Consider the following 23,688-nt stretch of genomic DNA (forward strand, 5'->3'; position numbering starts at 1 on the left):
ATTAGACAAATTCATGGAGGACAGGGCTATCAATGGCTACTAGCCATGATGGCTGTGCTCTGCCACCCTAGTCAGAGGCAGCATGCTTCTGAAAACCAGTTGCCGGAAGCCTCAGGAGGGGAGAGTGTTCTTGCACTCGGGTCCTGCTTGCGGGCTTCCCCCAGGCCCCTGGTTGGCCACTGTGAGAACAGGATGCTGGACTAGATGGGCCACTGGCCTGATCCAGCAGGCTCTTCTTATGTTCTTATGTTCTTAAGGGATGAGTGTTGAGGAAACTCTGTCTAGTGGGGAGGGACACAGTGGGCGCTTATGGGGTGGCCTCTGTGCTGAGGTTAGGATGGCCTTGGGGGGAGGGTCAGGGGGCACAGTGTGATCCCCCCTCCCAAGCTGGGTACCTCATCTGCAGAGGGCGAGGCAGAGACACTCTTGTTCCCCTTCTAAAAGTGGGGGGATTCAGGTTGGCATGTGGCCAGTTCTGAGCCGGGGGGGCTCTCAGGGCTGGATGGCAAGGCTGGGGTCGGGTTTCTTGTCAAACTGGGCACCAGGCAGGTTGCAATCTGTGCCCAGTCCAAGAAGTCTCTGGAAACTACTTTTTCTTCCCTGGGAGAGGCAGCTGTTCTGTTGATTGTCAGCCCTGGCCTTGCGGTGGCTGGGAGGCCAACCCTACCGCTGTCTGCCTGCAGCTAGTGGGCGTACAGCCAGTCGGCCAAGGCTGTGGGCAAGTGGGTCATGGCCTGCAGCCGGACCCACCAGTAGGCCTCCATGGGGTTGTAGCGGGTGCAAGGGTGTCGGGCGGTGAGCGCTTCGGTGATGTCGTTGAGAACGAGGGAGGCGTCCCTCAGGCCGCTGTGCACAAAGGCCTCCATCTGGCAGGCCTGCTGCGTGAAGTAGGCCTCTCCGTAATCCACGCGGACGGCCTCGCTGGCCCCGCTCCACATCTGCTGAGCCTCGGCCTGGACACCCTCCCTGGTCAAGATGCCCGTGGCGGCGATGAAGTTGCTGGGCTCAACAGCAACCACAGAGACTCCCCAGCGGTACATCTCCTGTCTCAGGCAGTCCGTGAAGGCCTCTACCCCAAACTTGGAGACGCAGTAGGAGGACCGCAGCGGACTGGCCATCCGGCCCAACATGCTGGTCACGTTGACAACCCGACCTGGGAAGGAGCAGAGGCAATTGGGAAGAGCCAAGGCCTGGTGCTGAAGGGCAGGAGCCACTTCCAGGGCTGGCCCTCCTCAAGGGGAAGCAGAGACGGCCTGGAAGTGGCTTCATCTGACCTGGGAGCTACCTCCCATCCCCTCCAAAGAATTCAGACACAAGGGGACCGATGTGGTTACTCAGCAGAGAGGGAAAGTAACTTTGTGCATGCCCAAAGGCACTGCTCATCTATATTATTTTCCATTTCCTTGGAAACCAGCTTTGGAGGTAAGCCTTGGTGAACAGAGACTCCAACAAAGCCCAATATTTATTTATTTATTTATCATTTGTTTTATATCCCACCCTTCCTCCCAGGAGAAGCCCAGGGCTATGTTGGAAGTGTGGGAAACTGCAACTCAGATTTGAAGGTTGTAAACTGCATGCCACAACGGAGGCGGGGGGGGGAGTCCTCCAAGGTGTTCCTTGGCTGTTCCTCTGACCTGTGTGCTCTACCTGCCTTCCTTCCGTTGTAAACTGATACCCTTGGAGAAGCTGACCACTCCTTCCTCCTCCTCTTCCTCTGACCATTGAAGGGAGAGGAGGAATCTCTCTCCTGCCGCATGGGGGCAAGGACCAAGACTGGCCATTGTGCCTCCAACTTAGTTAGTGAGAACTAGATTGTCGGTCCAACTACGTATTTCTATGAATAAAGTTTCTTTTCTTATTTCTCAACCAGGTCTCAATGATTTAAAGCAGGGCAAAAGCTTGAATCCTTTATAGGTAAAGATCTCTGCTGATATTCAGTGATGACTCACTGTACATATGTGATTCTGAGGACTCACCATTTAGGCTCTAAGTTTTAGAGTGTGAGACCGTAAGCGGGTTCACATGCCAAGTGCACCTCAATTCCTGGCCACTTCTCTAATTAAAAGCGTTCCTCCTGTTATCTAAATATTCTATATGGAGTGGTGTCCTGGTTGTTCAAACACAGGACTATCCCACCCTCAAGTTGTCCCTCCTCAAGTAAAATGTCGAGGTGTATTTTAAGGGGAGATCTTTAGTAGGACTACACACTACACTGAACAGACTGGCAGCATCTGCTTGTGCAGTGGACTGAGTCCAGAAAATCCCAGCTTCTCAGTTTTAAAAAAATGTTTTCTGGGTCTTTCCTGTTGTGGAAATGAGAGGATTTGGGGGGGTGAATTGGCCATCCTGTTCCTGGAGTGGGGGTCAGAGAGCCCCGAGTGCCTTGCCCCGCTGTGCCTGCCCCCCCCTTATGGAGTTTGGAACTTCTCTCTGCCCAGTCCCCATTTCCCCAAGTTCCTTCAAAAAGATCCCTGCTCTGTGTTGTGGGACTGCCAAATATCATGCAGAATAAGCAAACATTTCCACATGTGTGACTTTGCATACTTTATCCTCTCCTGTCTCAAGATCTGGAGGGAGGGATCCTGGTCGTAGGGGTGCTGCTGCTGCACCCAGCTCCTGTAGGGGTTGCTGCTGCTCCAGCAGGAGTGCAGGACAGCCATGCCTCCAGCTCTGCCTGGGTTCGAGAGCTGCTCCTCCTCCCATGCCACTGCTGAGCCCACTTCTGCACCAGGAAGGTCTGCCAAATGCGTATGACCAAGAAGGGATGCCCCCTCTGGGTGCCCAGTCAACCCCAGCCCTTGGGGGCAGACTGATGTCCTCCATACCTCTCGCCCCACGGATCAGGGGCAGAAAAGCCTTTGTGACACGGATGGTCCCCCACAAGTTGACATCAGCGACACGTTTGTATTTTTCTATGCTGGTGAATTCCACATCCCCGAAGGAGGCAACTCCAGCGTTATTCACCAAGCCCCACAGACCTGCCAGGCAAACCAGGAGAAGGGTCCTGGGGAGTCTGCCACAGGAACAGGGCCGCTTCTCCCCCCAGGGACACCGGATCTCCCCCCAGTCCCCCCTCCCAGACTCTGAACAGCCCAAAGTAGGACCTGCCGGCGGAGGGCCAGAGGATTGCCTCGGGACACCCCTGGAACCAGCCTGCAGGGCGCACTCGACCCGCCTGCTTACTGCGCAGGTCTCCGAGACAGCCTTCAAGATGGGCACACACGGTCCCAATCCAATGGAAACGTCTTCTGCAGAGCCCCCACTGAAATGAGTGGGGCTTGTGGGGAAGCAGACTCACTGGAGGAGAGCTCAAGCTGTCCAGGGGAGCGCCCAAAGCACCATCCTGGAACATTTTTTCCTTCGCAGGGATTCTTTTCATTCATTCTTCCCCAGCCTGTTTTGTCCTTGAATTCTGAGCCCAAGGAGGAGCAACAGGGCATGGTGGATCCCCCTCCCCCTCCCCTCTTGCCCCCCCGTGGCCCCCCAAGGGGCGGAGGAGTTCCTCAGGTACATTTATTCCAGCCGATTCGATCCTGAGAGCGCCACTGAGCAAGTATCAAAGGCAGCCACCAGCCGTGCTGGGCGGAGGGCTCCCTGTGTTGCCCCCTCCCCTTCAAGGGGGCTGGAAGAGAGGGCAGCTCCCTCCCTCCCTCTCTCCCCTCCCCACACCCCTCCCTCTGCCTGCTCTCCCAGTCTCCGGTTCAAAAGGATTCCACACATGGAATCAGCCGCAGCACCGCCTCCATGAGCTTCCCTTGACCCTTTCTGCCTGTGGGTACGGGGGGGGGAGGGGTGCCAAGAGTTCTCTGGGGCAGGTCAGTGCCAGGGCAGGGGCCTGCTCCTCTACTGCCTCTGGCACAGAGGAGATGGCATTTGCGCTTGGCTCAGCTGGGGGCATCCTTTGTGCCCCTTGCCCAGAGCCCCCAAAGCCTCTTGCTGTGGGAGGGGCCTATTGTGCTTTCTCCCCATTTCTCAACACGTACATGAGCACACCCCTCCCCGCCTCTGGCATGCCGCCTCCTCCTCCTCCTCCTCCTCCTCCTCCTCTTTCCATTCAGTTCTGGCCCTGATCCCTCGCCCAACAGACTCCCTTGGGTACAGGCAGCCCTTTGCACAGTGCCCTACCCAGCCCAGCCCGGCCCTTGCCCTCCTATCCTCCTGCAATCCTCCTAGCCATAATCCTGCCATGCCCCCACGAGGAATGTGGGGCCCAGCAGCAGCAACCAGGAAGAACACGTGGCCATGAAGGAGTGTTGCTGATTATTGGGAGTTCTTCATAAAGGGGATCTGATCTGAGAGTGAGTGTGTCACCACCTACCCGCTGTCCAAAGGTCTGCACAGAAATGCCCCAAACCCCCATCTGGCCCTGGATCAGGCACAGAAGTCCACAAGGAGCCCCCTGCACACTCCCCCAGAGGCCCCTCAGCCCCGTCCAGCGGCTGATGCCAAGAGCCCCTCTGTTCCCTGACTCCTCTCCCAAACTGGCAGCCCCATCTTGAAGGAAAAGTAGATGGGGGGGGAGAGGCCACAACGGGCTATTCCACTCCTAGGCCATCTCCCCCAACACTCACACGTACATGCTGTGGCAGGGAAGAGGTCATGACCGAGCTGACGCTGTGGCACAAGGAAGAGCTTCAGCCAGTGCTGCTGGTGGTGATGGGGACTCGCATCTCCGGAGTCCAGCCCCAGCCCCCCCCCGCCTCTTTCATTGGGACTGAGGAGCTGCTGCTGGATGGTCCCATTCCAAAGTGCTGCCCTTTGGTCTCTGAGCCTGGCACTCCCCATCGCCTGCCCAGAGCACAAGGGCGCCTCTGGCCAGAGCCTTCTGCATGCTTAGCTACACACCAGGTGGCTTCCACTCTCTCTCCTCTCGCCCCACCACCCAATGCAAAGCAGGCCCCTCAGGCCCTGCAGCTGCCCAGGTGTTGCCTGGGCTCCAGGCGAGCAGGGCTGGCAGAGCCCCCGGTGGCCACATCAGTGCCCTCCCCTCCCCTCCCTGAGCCATGGCACGGGGTCCTGGCCGAGGGCGGTTACCTTGCTCAGGTCCCTTGCTCAGGCTGTCCACCACGAATCTGAGAGCACAAGCCACTTCCTCCTCACTGCACACGTTCAGCTGGAGGACCCACATCCGCTCTGATCCGAGCTGCTCCAGCTCTCTGGCCCCATCTCCTCCTTGGTCCTGTGTGACAAACACAGGTGGGCCATGGAGACCGCCAGAACCACTCAGGTGGGCACCCAAGTGCCTTTGTCAGACTTTGCCAGGCTGGGGGCTGCTGTTAGGGTCCACCTGTGCCTCCCCTCCATGCAAGAATGCCTGTTGTCGTGGCGGCTAGGTTGTTAAATGTGTTTGATATATGTTTTTAATTGTATACTGGATGCTTTTATGCTGTAAACCGCCCACAGAGCTTTGGCTATTGGACGGTATAGAAATATAATAAATAAATAAATAAATCACATTTTAAAATCTGTTGTTAGCAGCTTTGTGGATCTGGGAGTGGAAAACCAGGATATAAATAAATGCTTAAACTTGGATTCCTGCACTGAGCAGGAGGTTGGACTTGATGGCCTTATAGGCCCCTTCCAACTCTACTATTCTATGAGTCTATGAAATAAAAACAATCTCCTGCTGATACAATGACTTTCTAATCCCCTTTGATGCACCCCTCTGGCACATGGGGTGGGGGTCCTCAGTGGGTCTTTCTACTCAGCATGCCTGTGCTGGGGGGGGGAGGGCCTGCCCCACCAGCTCCAAGGGGCAAGTGGCGTCCTCACACAGCTGATCAAAAGGCTCAGCCAGTCTGGAGTGCAAAGCATGCCCTGCTGTCTTTATGTACAGAGGACCTGAGCCTGTTAGAAGAGACTCTGCAGCAGATGTTTAAACCACTTCACAGCCAAAAGCTACTGAAATGGTATATAAAGATAAAAATATGAAATATGAAAGATTATGGCCTCAGTAAACTGAAAGCAATAAAACGATTTCTTCAGTTGTGCAAATAGTATTTCATAAAATGACTGGGTCACACTTCAGGAAAAGCCTGAAGTCTATTACAAAAGAACATGCAGTATTAACACATTCATGGTTGCACAACTTCACTTGAAAGCAGTGAAGACATAAATACTTGCTGAGAGGTCACTCTCAAGGAGGAGCCGCGTTGGCAGGCCGGGGCTGACCGCTCAAAGCTCTCCAGCTTGGCTAGGGGGACAGCCGTGGGGGGCAATTCCTGAGCCAGCCCCTGGTGAGCACGCAAGCAGGAAAGGGCTGATCAGGAATACTGCCTTCCCCTGGGGGACGGGGAGGCCCTTGTTTTGCAAACAGGTTCAGGGGCTCACAGCAGGGGATCAATAAGGGGATCATTTGGAAGAATGAGTCCAAAGGAATAATCCTGGGACTTCTGATTGTGTGCAGGAGACCTCTTTTGCCCCGGATGTTTAGTATTGACTACGGGACCCAGAACAGCCAGTTAAAGACGCGATGGTGCCACGCGAGGCATCTGCCTTGACTCCGCGCCAGCTCCTCCTCTGGCAGCGGCTGCGCTCCGCCTGTGGCGCCCAAACACGCCGCCGCCACAACAGTGTGGGAAAGTGAAAGTGAGCCGTCATCGTGTCCATGGCAACAAGGCCAGGCAACGCAGCGCGTGACGTGGGCCTCCCCTGGGAAGGGATGGAAACATTCTGGCCTTGGCCGCCCCGCGAGGGTCAGCTGAAGGCTGCCGAGAGAGCGCCCCTTCCCCGCCCAGGGAAGGAAGGTCACCTTGGCAGGCCTAGTCGGGTGCAGGCGGGGCCTGGGGCGGCCTCTGGGTATCCCCTGCGCGTGTTTGTGTGTGCGGCTCGTCAGAAGTTCCCTCCAGTCGAAGGATTGACGGATCATGCTGGGAAGCGGGCCAGCTCCCCCCACAACACGCAGCCCTACAGCACAACGTGGGTCCGCTCTCTGTCATGTCCCCCAGTGCAAGCTGCACCCACTCTCTCCTGCCATAGATTTGCACACCCTGAAAATGTGCCAGTGAATGAGGAGCCTCCCCTAGAACAGGACAGGAGGGAAGGTACTATGGGAGATCCTAAACTTTAAAAAAACCCAAGAGGTGCCTGCCCAGAACACCTCCCCCCCCACCTCAAAGGTTTCTTCTTTTCTCATGGATGAGCTACTCTTTCATTTAATGTGGTGGTGGTCCCTAATCTGGCCTTCCAGCCGCAGAGGGGGAGAAAGTAAACCACTGGGATGGGCAGAGAAGTATGTGGGTGTGGGTGTCCCGTGTGTGCGCATGCAAGACTGTGGGGTGGCCATGCGCACTGCTGGCACATGGCCTCTGGAGAAAGTGGCCCTCATGCCAAAAAAGATTAGCAGCCCCAGGTTTAGCCCATTGCTCTTTGCTCCCTTGCCATCTTCCCCAACTGATGCCCTCCACATGTTGTCGGACTGCCAGCTCCCACCAGCAGCCTCCACAGCCAGCAAGGCCAATGGTCAGGAATGGGGGTGGGGCTGGAGTTCAGCAACATCCAGGGGGTACCGGCTGGGGAATGCGTGCTCTAAAGGATGGAGAGCTGTCATTTCTCTTGCCATACGATGATGGAGACGAGGGACCCAATATTTTGTCAGCAATCTCCCCCCTGTCATCTTTTGGGGGGACTGGCTGCCCCTCCACCGTGGGGGATCCAGTCTCAGTGGGGGGATGCAGGTGAGGCACTGAGGCTATTTGACCCTTCCTTTCGTGCTGCACTTGCCTCCTCGGGCAGAATCCAGTACTCACCTTGAGCAAACAACCAGCAAAGACTGTGAATCCCTTGGCATGCAGGTGCTTGGCCAAGGCATGGCCAAAGCCTTTGTCACAGCCAGTGATCAGCACGGCCTTCCCATCCGCCTGCAGGAGGGGAGAGAGAGGGGGCATCACCCAGAGAGCGCAAAGGGCCAGGAGCAAGGCATAGCAAAGCCCACTGCAGCGGCTGGCGCCCATGGAGGCAGGAGGGCGGCTGTTGTTCTGCCTTCATTACAGACCCAGTCCAGAAATGGTGTCCAGCAGATAGCGTGTACTCAAACCTTCAGGCAGTTTCTCACCAAAGGCTCCCAAGTTAACTCATGGGATAGGAGGACAAGTCCTTTTAGGGCATAGTTAGCGCATAGTTCAACAAAGTTCTAGGTCTAACAGACAAAAGGAAAACTGAGAAATCGCCAGATCCAGGTGGCATCCACCTGAGAGCTCTCCAAGTACTCAAATGTGAAACAGCTGACCTTCTAACAAAACTATGAACTTGTCCCTCAGATCTGCCTCCATCTCTGAGGACTGGAAAGAGGCCAATGTAACGCCAGTCTTTAAAAAGGGATCCCAGAAATTACAGGTTGGTTAGCTTAACATCTGCCCAGGGAAAACTGGTAGAATGTATTGTTAAAGATGAAATAACCAAGCATATAGAAGAGTGAACCAGCATGGCTTCTGCAAGGGTAAGTCCTGTCTCGCTAACCTATTAAGAGTTCTTTGAGGGTGTCAACATGTGTGTAGATAGAGGTGATCCAATTGACATAGTGTACTTGGACTTTCAAAAAAGCTTTCGACAAGGTACCTCATCAGAGACTCCTGGGTAAACTTAGTAGTTATATGATAAGAGAGGTCCTCTTGTGGATCAAGAATTGGTTACGTAACAGGAAGCAGAGAGCAGGAATAAATGGACTATTCTCCCAATGGACGGATGTAGAAATTAGAGTCCCCCAAGGATCTGTATTGGACCTGGTGCTTTTAAACTTGTTAATAAACAATCTGGAGTTAAGGGTGAGCAGTCCAGTGGCCAAGTTTGCTTATGGCATCAAAATATTCAGGGTGGTAGAAACAAGACGTGATAGTGAGGACAGCGCTCCACAAGGGTTCCTCCAAACAAGGTGACTGAGCATTAAAGTGGCAAATGCAGTTGAAAATGTGTAAGTGTAAAGTGATGCATATCAGGGCAAAAACCTCTGGCTTCACATAAAGGCTAATGGGGTAAGGCCTGTCTGATGATGACAGACCAGGAAAGGGATTTGGGGTCATGATGGATGACCAGTTCAACATGGTTGCCATTCTGGGCTTGGCATCTTGGGCGGCACACGTGGCAGGAGAGGGGTATTCTGGGAAACCTCCAAGCTGAAATGTTTCAACCCTCCGCAATAAGAACATGAACAGGAAAACTTATAAGCCACTGTGGCGTAGTGGTTAGAGTGTTGGACTACGACCTGGGAGACCAGGGTTCGAATCCCAACACAGCCATGAAGCTCCCTGGTGACCTTGGGCCAGTCACTGCCTCTCAGCCTCAGAGGAAGGCAATGGGAAACCCCCTCTGAATACCACTTACCATGAAATCCCTATTCGTAGGGTCGCCATAAGTTGGAATAGACTTGAAAGCAGTCCATTTCCATTTTTTTAAATTTATAAAGTATTTATATACTGCAGTTTCATTAAAATATAATATTATTAGGAGGAGTAATAAAGAGGTTTGTTTACAAATCCATTAACAGAAAAAGTAAAATAATTTACACTCTTAAGAATGAAACATGTTTAAAACAGGCTTGTGTGTCAAACGCTCTTTCTGTATATGCTACTGTAGGGTTCACTTCAGTGACTCCCAAACAATAGTGAGCAAGTTCCAGCTTCTTTGAGCTTAGCAGCCCTGGCTGCCTGTTTGCTTAACAGAAGAGCCCTGAAGCAGCTCCAGAGGTTGCTTAACACTTCAAAATAGATGTACAGCTTCACAGGAGTGTAGAAGGAATTAAATGGTGATTCAGAAGTCTCTCAAATGGCAGGCTATAAATTAAGACATGTGGTGGCCCCCACTGATCAAGCACATCTGGTGACAGAGGAGCCCACAATGCAACAAAGTTTAAGAAGTGCTGTTTTGGGGTACTAATTTTCTCGTGGGTAGGGGTGGATGTGTGGAGCATCCTTTGGGGGAGCTCAGTGGGCACAATTCCTTGCAACTTTGGTCTGATCCTCCCTGTCCTATTCAGATGGGCCCCCCCAGAAATGCTCCTCCATTTCAGAGAGCCCAGCAACCCACCCCCCACCAGCTCTTCGCTTCCCTTTGCACAGCCTGGCCTGGCTTCCTCGTTCTTATCAGAAGGCAGCTCTCCTCTCTCGGCGATCAGATGGTGGAACTAGCTTGGGCCGTGGCTGGTCTGGTTGACCCTTCATGTCTGTCTGTCCTGCTCACTGCTATTGCCTTTTCAAAGCATCTGCACAATTGCTCACGTGGTGCCAGTTTATTGGCTGTCTGTGTGGATTTTGCAATGAACTATCCATAGGTTTCAATTGGTAGATGTGGTAGAGGGTGACAAGGATCAGACCTCAGCTGTGGGGCAAGACTGGGAGCCGGTTCAGCAGGAGCTGGAGGACCACGCCCTCAGAGGTCGATGAGCAAACAGCAGACAGGCCCTCACCTGACCCGGCTGCTCTCAAGGACAAACAAATGGGAAGTGGAAACCAGAGAAGCCAGCCTGCCAAGCGCCAGTGACTCGGCTGCCCTGGCATGCATGGTGGCATCTCTCCTGCGTCACCCTGGCTGAGAGAAAGGTGGAAGTGTCATGGAAAGTCCTCCCATGACACTGTCATGCCCACCCAGACCAAGGGTACAACTCTCTGGGGGGCTGGAAAGAGGCCAGACCCAGCAAGGGCAGTTGCTATTTTGAAGCCCACAAAAGGAACAAGAACTGTCAGCTTTCATTCCTCCCCTGTCACAATATGTGGAAAGGCCAGCTTAGCTGGGGGCAGCGGAGGGGAGTAGGACAAGGTGACAGAGTCGTGCCTGATGGCGATTCACCCAGCTACTGCCTTTCAGAACGAAATGGACAAGGGGGAGTCCCCCGACCAGGGAAGCCAGGGCCCTTGGGTCTGGGATTATTTACACTCCCAAGTTAAACATAAACACCCCTCAGTGCCCTCAGGTATTTCTGAAGCGAAACAAATGCTGTGGGTGCTGCTGGGCACCAAACTATCCCATTCTGGCTCAACAGATCACTCTCAAAGTAAAGAAATCCACTGCACCAAAATAAGTCCTGCTGGCATCACATATACATTTTTCTCAGAGGTGTGCTCTACATCCCAACGTGTCTTCTCTGCATGATCCCCAAATCACTTGTGGGTATCTGGCCTCTACAAAGAAAGGCTCTTCTGTTGGGGGGGGATAGCCCTGGTTGCCCACAAGGGTGGTCAGTTTGGTGGTTTAGGGATTGCCCATTAAAGTTTCTCATTATTGTTAATAAGCTCTGAATCTACGCAGAGCACCATTTGCTCAGACCGAGGGATGTAAGTATCACCTGGGGTGGGGGTCTTCTTCTGGCTGTAGCTGACCCATCCATGGCTGGTCGAGCATAGAGATGTCTGCCTGCTTCAGAAAACAAGGTGGGAACAGCCACCCCTGAAACCAACATTTGCATTCTGTCTTTCTTGCTGTAAGTTCCCTTCTGCTGCTGCCTGCCTTACTTTGTCCTGTGAAAGGCTGTGCATGCTGGGATTACTATCATTTAATTAATAAAGGAAAATAATATTAAAAAGAAAATTGATCCCTGCAGGCTGGTTTCTGCTACTTGAGTTCTTTAGTCACTGATGCTGAATTAGAGTAAACTGAAGGCTCGTTTTCAAAGTGGTGTATGTATGGCACATTTAGAGCCCAACCTGCTGCTGGGCCATTATGTGCCACCACATTTAATGGCCAAACAGAGACAAGGGGCCAAGGATCCAGAGCTCTGTTACTACCAAGAACCCCTCAGGCCTGTTGTCAACTCTGTGGATGGGGAGTCTGGCCACTTCCTCAACCTACACTCAGGTCTGGCCCCTTCCAGGTGTGGAACTCCACTGAGGTGCCATCAATCACAGCTGGTAGTGCCATCACTGGCAGAGGTCAAGGGCCACATCACATGACTTTCTGGGTGTGCCAAATGGGCGGGCACCACAGCTGTGGCAAGAGCATTTCACAACTCACTGCGTGGGCTGATCCTCAGGCAGCAGCGAGTGATAAAAGGTGCTCTGTGGCCACCTGGGCAAGGGAGAGGAGCACCAGACTCAAAGGCCCACTTCACCACAGTCAGCTGCAGCTGGCTTCCCCGGCACAGACATCATAGAGGGTCATGTGGCAGCCGTGTGGGTTCAGCTCAGTCATGTTTGCTTGGAATTCCCCTCTTCCTGGTCTTCAATGCCCTTTGCCCTCCACAACAGCCTCAACACCCCACCCCGTTGCCTTGAACATGTCACAGTTGACCATCTCCTGGTTATCTATTCTGGCCTGGATTATTTTTAAAGATGGACTTTGCCTGCCTCTGAAACAAACCCTAATTTCCACACTCCTCTGCCAGGCATGGGAGATGTTCACCCTCTGAAAAGGGGCCGTTCCTAACATGATGCAGCCTGAAACACAGAAGAGTCCTGACTGTGCGCACATGTGCCTCAGTAAACAGAACATCCTGTCTGGTTATAGCATGGCTACTACTTAAACAAACAACACGTTTATCTGAATTCCTAATCATCTCCACAATTTAGATACTGCCCTTATCTTTCTGCCAGCGTGTGGCTTGTCTTGTCTGCTCCCTCCTCATGACACACTGTGGGCATCCAGACTGGGATGGACCTGCCTGGGATGGAACCCCAGACAGAAACCTTTGGGGCCCTTCTGACTCAGTTTTCCTCCTGGCCGTCTGGATGAAAAACGGCTGACTGCCAGTCTACAATCGGGCGTGGATTTAAATCAATGCAATCTAAAACCACCAAGGGAAAAAAATTAAAACCCTGTCTAATTATTAAAATCAAATTTCCCATATTGTAATCCAGCCATTTCCTAACATTTCATAGTTGCTTTAGCCTTTGAAGCATGTTTAACTGCAACTAAATAGAGCCCTTTGTGCGACGTAAGGTGGGAACCCCAAATCTGCACACAGCCAATCAGAAGGGGGTGGCGGCTGTGCAAGGAGTGGTTCCTTCTCACGCGCACACGAAGACATGAGCAAGGCCATTTGCTTTATGGGGAAAGGCTGTGACTCCATGCCAGGGCAGCTACTTTCTGTGCAGAAGGTCCCAGAGTCAATCCTGGCGGCAGCTCCAGTAGGCTGGGAAAAACTCCTGTCTGGATTCCTGGGAGCCGCTGCCAGCCAGAGTCAAGAGGCACCAGCACTGGCAGTAGGCTGGCAGCTGTAAGACAGAGCAGTTTCCCTGTGAGCTGGGAAGGAAATGTTCTTGTTTAGAAATGAGGCCGTACATGTTTATGATGTAAGAAGAGAGCAAACTGCAGCACTCAGGTAGTGAAGAGGAGATGAGAGGGGCATAAGAGATCCCTCTGTGCCCCTCCTCGTGAGGCTCAGGGAAGCTTCTCTGGCCTAGAGGCCGAGGCTAGACCCTTGTTAGTGCTGCTGAGGCCCTAGACCAGGAGCCTGCCTCAGACCGTGGCTTAACCTGGCCCGGTGCCACCTCCTGTGGCTGGTGGCAGGGCAGCTCCCAGGGTGGTCTCGGGTGGAGAGGGTCTTTCCCAGCCAGACCTCTCTCCTGAGCGCCTTTTAAAACTGGAGATGTTGCTGAAGAAGACTGACACTGGGACCTTGCGTGTGCGAAACCTGCTCCGCCACTGAGCAAGGGGCCTGTCCAACTTTGCTGCTGGGGTGAGTGAGGTTAACCCCCCCTTAGACCACCTTGAAGTCGCCTCAGCTCCACAGAAAAGGAATATGCACAAGCAGTCTCATGCTTGTATTTTCCAACACAGTGGGGCCCGGCTAATAATACCTTCAGAGGGATTTCAATCAGGGAAATAGCACAATTACTCAGATCAAACATTGGGACCTCTGCCAACTGCTCTGAAGTAAAGAGAAATGGTTGGGCGACCCCCATGAAACCCCACCACCATGTCCGTTAGGGGGCCCCTTGGCATGTAGGGCCACTCAAGAAGCAGTTATTTCCCCCTTGGCCTGACCGTCATGTTGATAAGCCGCCCTTAACTCCAGCCATTAGACCAGGCACTCGCTTCACCTGTTGGCCAAGGGGGACCACAGCGTCCTTCTGAAGCCACCCCCTCCTTCCCTGGCCCAGCAGGGCCCCTCTGAGTGTTTCTGAATTTGCTGCTAGCCACTCCCACAGTCTGGGATCTCTCTTCAAGTCAGACGCTGCTACGGAGGGAGATCAAAAGGGCTCGGATTTTAAACCAGGTGCCATCCAGGCTGGAGAGCTCCCACTCGAAAGGGAAAGGGATTGCTGAACTGACCTGTTTCTTCCCAGAAATAGGCTGCAGCTTGGCTGATGGAAGAGCACCCTTCTGAGCATGCCAGCAGGCATGGCTCGGTGGCCTCAGCCGAGGTGGGTGCACTCCTGGCACCAGGACCCCTGCCCCAATGGCCTTCTTCCCTATTTCCTGTGCTAGAAGGCTGGTTATGACAGCCAGCAGTGACATGCACATGGCGGAGGCACCACTTTCTTAACCTCTGTTCATACCCTCCAGAGCCCGGCCTCACAGCTGAGTGTCTCAGTGCTGCTACAGACTCCTGCCCCCCATCTAGATGTGGCCACGATTCTAGGGTCCAAAGGCACCTTTTCCTCCCATTCTGGATTGCCCCATGCAGGACTACTACTTGTTGTTGGTATTATTATTACTTGCCCTTCACTATTAGGTCCCAGGATGGGTTACCATTTAAAATGCCATATTAAAAACAGTTACAACAAATTACAGTCACAGAAATAGGCATCCAAGACCAGAGTAAAGAGGTGCATCTCAATTAAGTGCAATTTCAAAATGTGGATTTTGAAGATTTATTATCAGTGTTAATGACTCCACTGTGAATGATAATCTGCTACAATCAACAGCCTTGTATGATTGATTTCAGAGTAAATGGCTTGGAAAATGTAGCCTTGTAATATTTTGATTTAAGAAATCAGTTGAAGATTTTGTTCCTGTAATTAAGCCAAAAATCATTTTCTTTCTTGGGCACAGTCCGATCAACTATTGGTGCAGCCCACCCCTGTGCACTGAGGATCCCACTAGGCCTCAACAGGGCCCTGTCTGCCCCCACCCGAAGATGCCATGTATGAATAGCAGCACATCATAGCAGACAGTGGGGGGGGGCTCTGAGGAGCCCGATTAGTTTGCAACGCCCAGATGGGGGAGGTCTCCCATTCCCACCGATGCCTTGCTGTGCTGCCTCCACACCAGAGTGGGGGGAGCAGTGCTCTGTCAGGATCTTGCTCACGCACACACATATGAGAGGGGAAATCCCCTAGTCCTATATCTGCAATATTTTTTTGCATTGGTTAAGCAATTACAAGGCAAGAAAGCAAATATGATTAGAAACTTTTAATTGGTTTGATGACTGTGTTTTATTCTTGAAATCACTTAACAGAATTAAAATCCAGCTCCCTCTCATGTTCATTTCAAGCCTCTTAGCAGTCCACGTGCTGCAGGAAGGGCCCCCTTGGGTGCTTCAACGAGGGCTTTGCTGTCAGGAGGCCAATTTGCAAGAGCCCACGCAGCCCAACCTGGCACCCAAGAGGCGGCGCTGTGAACAGGATGCTCCAGGGCTACCTGGGATAGCGGCCCTCAGTGAGTGCCCAGAAAGCCAGTGGCTATGGGGCAGCACCAGGAGGAGAGCGAGCGGCGGCCCTGAGGCTGGGCTTGTGGGCTTCCAACGGCCCCCTTTGGCCAGCCTCTTCCGACATTCTTGTGTCCCGGCTCAAATCACGGGGAGCCACGAGCTCACTACACTGGGAGAGTCGGGTAGGGCCCCATCCCTCTACTCTGCAGCCGCCTGCCCTAACCTAGGCCTGGGGGGAGGGGAGAGGGGTGCGCGGCAGCAAAATGGGCACTTCATCTGCCCTGGGGTGGGGGGTGGAGAGCAGGCTCTGGTCGTTGTGGGGGGCTCCTTGGGGCGATGATGTCAGCTGGTCCAGGGAAGGCTTTCCTTGTTGAACACAAGAGCGGATGGAAGCGGGGGAGGAGCTCTTTTCTCCTCGGGGGCCCCCCCTGGGGCCTGTGATGTTCCAATATATTAGTGTATATATGGTAAGTGCTGGTTGTTTAGAGTATACATGGTAAGTAGTGAAAGAGGAGGGGGAGTGAATGGGCAATAGAATGCTTGATGATTGGCTGAATGTTTAAAATGGCTGACAGTATAAATGAAAGGATGACAGGTAAATCTGGGGGAATGTGAGGTGGTGAATTGTGGAATCTGGGGGGGAGAAGAGAAAGAGTGGATTGCTTGGTGGGGTTTAGAGAGTTGTTTACCAGGAGGGAGGTGGAGTTCGGATTAGTATTGAGTAAAACCATATGCTTATGTGCCTTAAGAAGAAATCTTGTTAATCTTGTTAGCTTTGTTATCTTTAATAAATACTTAATTTGGTTTACCAAAGGCCTGATCCTTGGCTGGGGTTTCACAGACCAGAAGGGAGGGTAAGGTAATGACCAAGGCTGAAGGGGAACTGTAACAAATGGTGGCAGCGGTGAAGAGAATAACAATACCAGTATTCAGAGTCTCTGGGAATACTAGTATTGGGACGTGACTGGTGGTTGCCTAGCAGGGGGATCTGTTGAGATCTGTGCTAGAGCGGATAGGTAAACCATAAGAGAGTGCGGTCCGGACTGGTGGAGTCCCTGGTGGTGCCTAGAGACAGGCAGTAACCACGAGCAGGTAGGAACCTGACAGGGAGAGCCAGGGAAGGACGCATCACAGGGCCCCCTCCTCCCTTCTTCATCCGGAGTCCCAGAAAAACCCTGACCCACGTCAGGAAGCAGAACGAGCCAGGCCAGCCCACGAGGGAAAGGGAGCAGGAGGCGGAGTCCCTGCGGATCTCCCCGACCAACTCGTGAGCTGCGCAGGAAAACACAAACTGCAGCGCGGTGACGTGGGTGGGCGGCCTCCCTCCCTCCGTGCCGTTGCCCTGGGCGCTAAAACCGCCCCCCCCCGCACATCTCCTGGGTTCCAAAGGGCAGGAGAGACCGCTTGGCGCGAGCGACCGAGCAGCCAACCTCGCTCGGGGGTGGCCTCCAGGAAGGCGGGAGCCGCCGATCCCACCCTCCGATGCGTGGAGGGGCCGTCAGAGCTGGGTCGGAGGTCCCTGGACGGGCCGTGCAGCCCCTCGAGTCTGGAAGGCCCGGGCAGCAGAGCCGGAAGGCGTCGGGGGTCCTGCCCCCGTGCCACCTGGGGCTCAACGATAGACTGCCCCCGAACAGGGAGCTCGTTTTCCGCGAACAGTCTTCCAGATCCCCCTCCACGGATACGTGGCCGCACACAGCCGGAGCCGCTGGCCCAGGTCGCCCCTCATTTACTGCCTGTCCCGAACACCCTCCCTTGGTGACCGCCCACCCCCACCCCCACTCCCACCCCACGTTCTATAAATGCGGGTAGGGGGAGGGCACGCAGCCATTTACACACCACCTCTATCAGGTCCCCGCTTGGTATATCCTGCCCCACCAACCCTAAAAAGACCTCCAACGGAAGTTTCCCGCTTGCAAATGCGGAAAGTCCCTCTGGAACTGGGGTTTTGGGGGTGGGAAGGGGCTGACATGCCCCCTCTGCTGAGCGGCGCCCCGAACCTCTCTGCCTCCCCTCCTGGAGCGGGTGTCCCCGCCGGGGATCCTGTTGCCGCCCTTTCCACCTCCGGGCCTCTACCAAGACAGAAGGGTACAGGCGCCCGCAGGAGAGATCCGACAGGGCCGGGAGGCGAGCACCGTTTCTTCCCGCGGGCCTCGTCCCTCCCCGCCTCCGCCCTCCAAAAGGCGCCCGCGAGGAGGCCGGTACTCACGGGGAGGGCGCTGCCGAGACTGGGCAGCCGTCGGCACAGGAGAAGCAGCAGGACCACGACAAGGAGGGCGGCGGCGGCGATGCAGCAATACCCGGAGCACCAGCAGCCTCCCGGGACGGCGCCCCACCGACCCCCCAGCAGGAGCAGCAGGAGCCCCCCCGCCACCGCCGGGAACGAGAGGAGCGCGGCGCTCCGGCGCTGTGGCGTCCCCAGCATCCTTGCGCCGCGCTAGTGAGGGAGGGGAGGGGAGGGGAGGGGAGGGGCCGGGCGGATGATCTCACTTCCTCGACCTAGCGGGAGGCGGGAGGCCGGTCCGGCTCGGCCCATTCAGAGGAGAACGAAGGAAGGACGCGCCGACGGGCGGGAGGAGCGAGCCTGCCTGCCTGCCTGCCTTTCCGTCCTCCTTTTCCGTCCTCCCTTGCTTCCCTCCGTCTTCTGCGGCCTCCGAGCGAGAGCGCAGGTAAGGCGCCATCCCGCCGGGCCGCTTCCTCCATCCCGGGGCGCTCTCGAAGGCGGAGGGAGCCCTCTTCGCCTCCAGCGGCGGCACCGACCTTGCGGCCTCGGAGCCTCCCCGGAGGGAACTTGGCTCCCGCCGCCCCCTCGTGCCCGGGGGGGGGAGGAGAGGGCGGTGCGCGGGGCCTGCCTGTCTGCCTGCCTGCCTGCCTGCCGTCATATGGCGAGCCTCCCGGCTCAGCCTCTCAGCGCCGCCTTGTCGCGGAAGCGCCCCCAGCCGAGCCCCGACGAGACTTCTGCGCCGGCACCGGGGAGGAGTGCGCGCGCCGGCCGGAGCCGATCCAGCCTCCGCGCGGGCCTTGGAGGCGCCTCGTGGGCTGTGGGAAGGGGGCTCCGAGGGCGCCTCCGGCCTGCGACTCCTTGCCAGGGACTCAAGGGCAGCCCGGCATCGGGGAGGCGCTCCGCCCAGCCTGGCTTTAGGCCCCGCTTTCACGTTTAAGCCGCTAAGAAACTCGTGACTGCAACAGGCAATAAAGCACGAGCCCCGGAGAAAATAGAAGCTAGCTTTCTACGTGCAAGGGGTTTTTGCTAATCGGTTTGTGTGTGTCGATATGGAAGCGCGTTATTCGTCCTGGGGTGGAAGGCCGCTCAAGGAAACTAGGCTTCACCCCTCCCTCGGTTCGCTTATTCAAGTCTCTTGACCAAATTGGTTCAAATGCAAGGCCAGTAGCCCCTTGACGGAAGTGGCCAAATGGCAACGTACCTTGGATTGTTGTGCTGAAGAAAGGGGAGGGGGCTCAGCAGGTGCAGCTTGTCATGCAACTACAAAGGGGGGGGCATGACAGCCTCTCTTGTATCTGACCACCTCAAGTTGCACTTGTGAACAGGCTGGCATGCCAGTGTGGAGGGGCTTCCAGGCAGAATGGTGGGCGCTTAGAATCGTAGAGTTGGAAGGGGCCTGTAAGGCCATCTAGTCAACCCCTGCTCACTGCAGGAATCCAACTTAAAGCATCCCCAACAGGTGGCTGCCTCGTGAAGGCCTCCAGTGTTGAAGGCCCACCGCCTCCCTAGGTAACGGGCCTGTTGGGCGTCCCACCCAGAGCTGAATCTACTCTTTTCGTCTATTTCTTAGGGCCAGAATACCTGGGCTTTGTGTGGCCCAGCAGGCAGAGTCTGTATTCTCTCCACTTTGCTGGCAAATGAGATCTTGTTTGTGCTTCAGGGAGAATCTCGGCTACCTTAGCATAGCTTTGCATGTTCTCCTCCTTGACGGATCACTGCCCTTCTGCTCGCAGTGGTTTGTCACCCACCTTGCTGTGTGGTTCAGGAGGGGCTGGTCCTCCGGTTAAGTTTAATGTTTGCCTCCCCCCTCCTGCACTACACCGTGGCCATCATGATGCTGTGTAGAGCAAGAGCCCCTTGGCTAGGAGGGGAGGGAACAGTCTTGCTGAGCTTCCTCAGAAGAGGGCAGCCACTCCCCCCCCCGTGCCTGGCCATAAATAGGGGCAGGCTGGGGGGTGTATTCTCCACGCTTCCAAACAGGAGTTGTGCAATCCTGCAGCAAGAAAAGCTGGACTCTGCAAAACGCAGCCCTCGCAGACAAAAGGAAGTGCTACTTCTTCATGCAGCCCATTGTTAATCTGCGGGATTCCCTGCCACAGGAGGCGGTGATTGCCAACAGCCCGTAAAGGGGGTTAGACAAGGTGGTGGAGGCTCTTCCACTGATGCCTCTTGGTGGCCTGAAGTGGGGCAGCCGCTGTGGCTGTGTGGGACCTCCGGCGTGTGTCAGAGGCAGGCAGCCAGCCAGTGAGGAGGGGAGGGCTCCCCATTGGGGCACCTCTTTGGGCTGGACTAGGGGGCTCCCCCCCTTTGGCCTGATCCAGTTGTACTGTGATGTGTGCATCACATATTTGTGCTCATCTTGTAGTGTTCTAGGTCTGGGGTTGGGCAAAGAGCCTGTGGGCCTCTGGCCTTGCTCTACCCTGCTACCCCCCCCCCCGCTGGAAATCCTGCTCGCCTCCCCCCCCTCGCATCTGGCAGGGTCATGCCCTTCCTGCGCTTGGCCATCACTCGCTCCTCCTGTAACTGACTTAACGGATCTCCAGCTGCCCGGAACCCCCCCCCCGCCTGCCTCTGAATGGCTGCCGCCATGGAGCACCCAGAAGGGCCTCCGCCCTCTGCACGAGCCGTGGGTTTCCACGCAGGTAAGTGGGGCAGGCAGCGCCCGTGGCCGGACCCACAGGGGTCTGGAAGCACCAGGCCTCTCTGCCGCCCCAGGTGCTACTTGGGCCCCCATCCGCCTCCATCCCCCCACTTCCCTCACCGTTCCCTGCCCGCTCTCTGCCCCTGCACTGGCTCCCCATCCTCTTGGTGGCCCAGTGGGGCAGGGGGGGTTGCAGGCGCCCCCAAGCAAGTGCCTTTGCAGAGGAGTCGGAGTCGTGGGCACGGACGGAGCCAGAAGTGGAATAAATGTACAGTGTGAATGTGCCCATGTGGCCTGCACTGGGCTTGCGGCAGAGCCCTTGAAAGGCTCTGTTGCACGTTGATGGGGTGAGTGTCACTCTTGTGACCAAGTGTCCAGCCCAGATGCCCCCATGGGAAGCCACACGTCAGGCCAGAGTGCAGCAGCAGCAGCAGCGCCTGCCTCACATGTGCCCTTCAGCCCCTGCTCCCAAGGCAGAGCATCTCCCCTGACACTGCAGGCCATCCACAGCCATCATCATGACTGGTAGCCAGTGATCCCCCTCTTGAAGCTGCCTCTGCACCCTGTGATTGCGAATGCCGCCGTTTGACTGAGCACTGCGTGAAGATGACCACCTTTCTTTGCCTCCCTTGAACCACCTCACTTCACCTGAGTTGTGTGTGGGAGATGGGGAGGGAAATGTGTGGGGCTGGGAGCTTCCCTTGAAGACAAAACTGCAGAAACAGATTTTTTTTTTAATTGTATTGTTTTCCCACTTTATCGTTTGCTGCCCTGAGCACCTTTGGGAAGGAAGGGCGGGATAGAAATCTAACATATAAACAAATCTTTCTCAGCTGAAATGCCCTGTGTGCACATTGATCTTTAAAAAAATTAAATCTCCATCTATGAAGCCAGTGCAGGAGCAGTATGTCCCTCCAGATATTGCTGGACTCCAGCCCCCGTCACCCCAAACCATTGGCCGTTCAGGCTGGTGGGAGTCCAGCAACATCTGCCCCCTGTTGACCTGCATTTGCCTAGAACACGAGTGTGTCTCTGTTCTTGAAAAGCCACCCTTGAAGATCATCCAGCTTGCACCCCTGGAAGAGGGTTTATCTTTCCTTTTTCCTCTCGTACATCTCCATCAGAGGGCTGGGCAAACTCCTGGCTCACAGACGCATCAGCCCCTGTTGGGTGGGGTGCACATGTCATCCAGGAAAGACGTTGAGGTGCCTTGGAGTGTCGGGGTCCTGAAGGAGGTGCCCGGGGACCCAAAAGGCCTGTCACCCTCTCCTGAACTGGAGAAAGAAAAGAGCTGCATCCATTCCTGCCAGGAAGACCCAGAGTTGACCTTTATTTGAGTTTTTATAATTCAGACTCCGTGGACAGAAGAGTAAAGCATTCTTTCCCACAGTTTGGTTCAGGTTTAGAGCATTTTTCTCCCCCCGCCCCCCCCGGTAGATTCCCCATGCACACACTCCCCCCCCCCGGCCTTGTGGCATTCCTGTGTTTTTAGGCAATAGGGCTCAAAGTTGTGTGAGAAGGAGCCTGTTGTTATCTTGATGGTGGGGGTGGGAGAAGGGGGATTCCTCCTTTGGACCCTGTTTTATGGCTAAAAAGTTAGTGTGGCCATAAAAGTGTGGTGCAAACAAAGGAGAATTGCCTGTTTTGCAGAGCCAAGAGGAAGACTCTGACTGCGAAGGCACCCACCACCCATGGCAACCATCCTGGCAGCTACCCGCATCTCCCGGCCTCTTGCCCAGCTGGCTGTGAAAGCCCCACATCTCAAGGATGTAGCCACTAGTATTCGGTAAGTGATCTTGGGTGGGGGTGAGAACGGTGGTACGGGTGCTGTTCCTTTGCCTGCAGTGGGGAGAGTTCCCCCAGGAATAAGGGTCTGCAGAAGGGTTCCCTGACGAGCTGCACATTCTGCAGGGGTGGAGGGAAGCCTTTTTCTCCATCTGCGCCTAGGAAGGTATCCTCCAACGGAGCTCAATGTTGCCGCACTTAAAGCACAATTCAGTGCTCAAAGTGGATTTTGTCACCTGCTAATTCCTGATTATTGGGAAAATGTCCACCCCCTTTGTCTTCTAAAATTCTTCCAGGCATTGAGCACGCACTGCCAAGCAGAGCTTTGCAGCTATATACGGTCTAGAAACTTGTTTTTTTTAAAAAGCAGAAGCTGTAATTATGGGTCAGAAGTTGCCTTCTTTCCCCCTCCACTGTTGCTGAGCATTGCAGAGGACCCAGACCCATCCATTAAGCTGCTTTGCCCAGCTCTCTCGAAACATGGCTAGAGTTGTCAAGATGTATTTATTTATTAAATTTATATCCTGTCCTTCCTCCCAGAAGAAGCCCAGGGTGGCACAAAAAAATACTAAAGACACTCTAAAACATGTTAAAACAAATATCTTTTAAAACATATTAAAACAAAGCATCTTTAAAAACATCTTTTTAAAAAAGAAACAGGTTAAAAATGTCTTAAAAAGCAATTCTAGCACAGATGCGAACTGAGTTAAGGTCTCTACTTAAAAGGCTTGTTGAAAGAGGAAGGTCTTCAGTAGGCGCTGAAAAGATAACAGGGATGGCGCCTGTGTAATATTTATGGAGGGAGAATTCCTAGGGGTAGGTGCAACTACACGAAAGGTCCGCTTCCTATGTTGTACAAAACTGACCTCTTGATGAGATGGTGTCTCCAGGAGGCCCTCACCTGCAGACTGTAATGATCGACTGAGGGATAAGGGATAAGACGGTCTTTCAGGTTTCCTGGTCCCAAACGCTGTAGGGCTTTGCATACCAAAAGCAGAACCATGGACCTGGCTTGGTAGCTAATGGGCAGCCAGTGCAATTCTTTCAGATCAGGAAGCTGTTGAAGGGCGGAGCTATGCAGCATCCAGGAACAGAATCTGCCCTCTGGACATTCAGGCTGTGTTTGTTCCCCACAGAGCAAGACTCCCCCAAATGCCAGATTCTGGACAAGACCATCTGGGTGGCCCCAGAATTTATTTATTTATTATTTATTTATTTAGTTTAATTTATATACCCCCCTAAGCCCGAAGGCTCTCTGAATGCTAGCTGAGATGGGCCCGCCTGGGTCCGATTGAGCCCAGCCCCTGGAAGTGCAGTTGTGGGGCAGGTGGGCTCAGGTTGCTGTCAGAAGGGAAGGTGCTGCCGGGTGCTGATACCAGCCTGATGGGGCAGAGGGTCTGGCAGCGATGGCAATTGGAATCTCCACTGAGCGGAGCGTGTGAGAGAGAGCGAGAGAGCCCTGCCCAGGGGCAAGTGCACTTGCGGTCCGGGCTTAAGGCTTTGAAGGATGCAAAGCATCAA

At 54.6% G+C, this 23,688-nt stretch overlaps 2 protein-coding genes across 3 annotated transcripts in view; one reads left to right on the forward strand and one right to left on the reverse strand.

Annotated features, from left to right (window-relative positions):
• LOC133389638 (D-beta-hydroxybutyrate dehydrogenase, mitochondrial-like) lies at positions 1-17,952 on the reverse strand. The gene is made up of 5 exons (XM_061637653.1): positions 17,727-17,952; positions 7,749-7,859; positions 5,035-5,179; positions 2,826-2,978; positions 1-1,153 (listed from the first exon to the last, which is right to left on the reverse strand). Exons 1-5 carry the CDS (start codon positions 17,940-17,942, stop codon positions 684-686), a joined length of 1,095 nt encoding a protein of 364 aa, XP_061493637.1. The 5' UTR covers positions 17,943-17,952; the 3' UTR covers positions 1-683.
• Positions 17,095-23,688, forward strand: part of BDH1 (3-hydroxybutyrate dehydrogenase 1) — a 14,415-nt gene continuing 7,821 nt past the window's right edge. Inside the window, exons 1-2 of one of the 2 annotated variants that reach the window (XM_061637655.1) lie at positions 17,095-17,234; positions 22,033-22,168. In XM_061637655.1, the coding sequence (XP_061493639.1) occupies positions 22,074-22,168 (95 nt within the window). In that variant the 5' untranslated portion in view covers positions 17,095-17,234; positions 22,033-22,073. Of the gene's footprint in view, positions 17,235-18,006; positions 18,187-22,032; positions 22,169-23,688 lie in introns of those variants that run through there. The other variant, XM_061637654.1, reaches the window with a different exon arrangement.

This window comes from Rhineura floridana, chromosome 7, assembly GCF_030035675.1.
Source record: "Rhineura floridana isolate rRhiFlo1 chromosome 7, rRhiFlo1.hap2, whole genome shotgun sequence".
NCBI lineage: Eukaryota > Metazoa > Chordata > Lepidosauria > Squamata > Rhineuridae > Rhineura > Rhineura floridana.

Excerpts from the sequence above, each read along its gene's own strand:
- LOC133389638 (XM_061637653.1), bottom strand. The coding sequence starts at position 17,942 with ATGCTGGGGACGCCACAGCGCCGGAGCGCCGCGCTCCTCTCGTTCCCG. Across the intron at positions 7,860-17,726 it reads GTCTCGGCAGCGCCCTCCCC|GCGGATGGGAAGGCCGTGCT; the intron begins GTGAGTACCGGC and ends CCCCTCCTGCAG. Across the intron at positions 5,180-7,748 it reads TTGCTGGTTGTTTGCTCAAG|GACCAAGGAGGAGATGGGGC; the intron begins GTGAGTACTGGA and ends TTTGTCACACAG.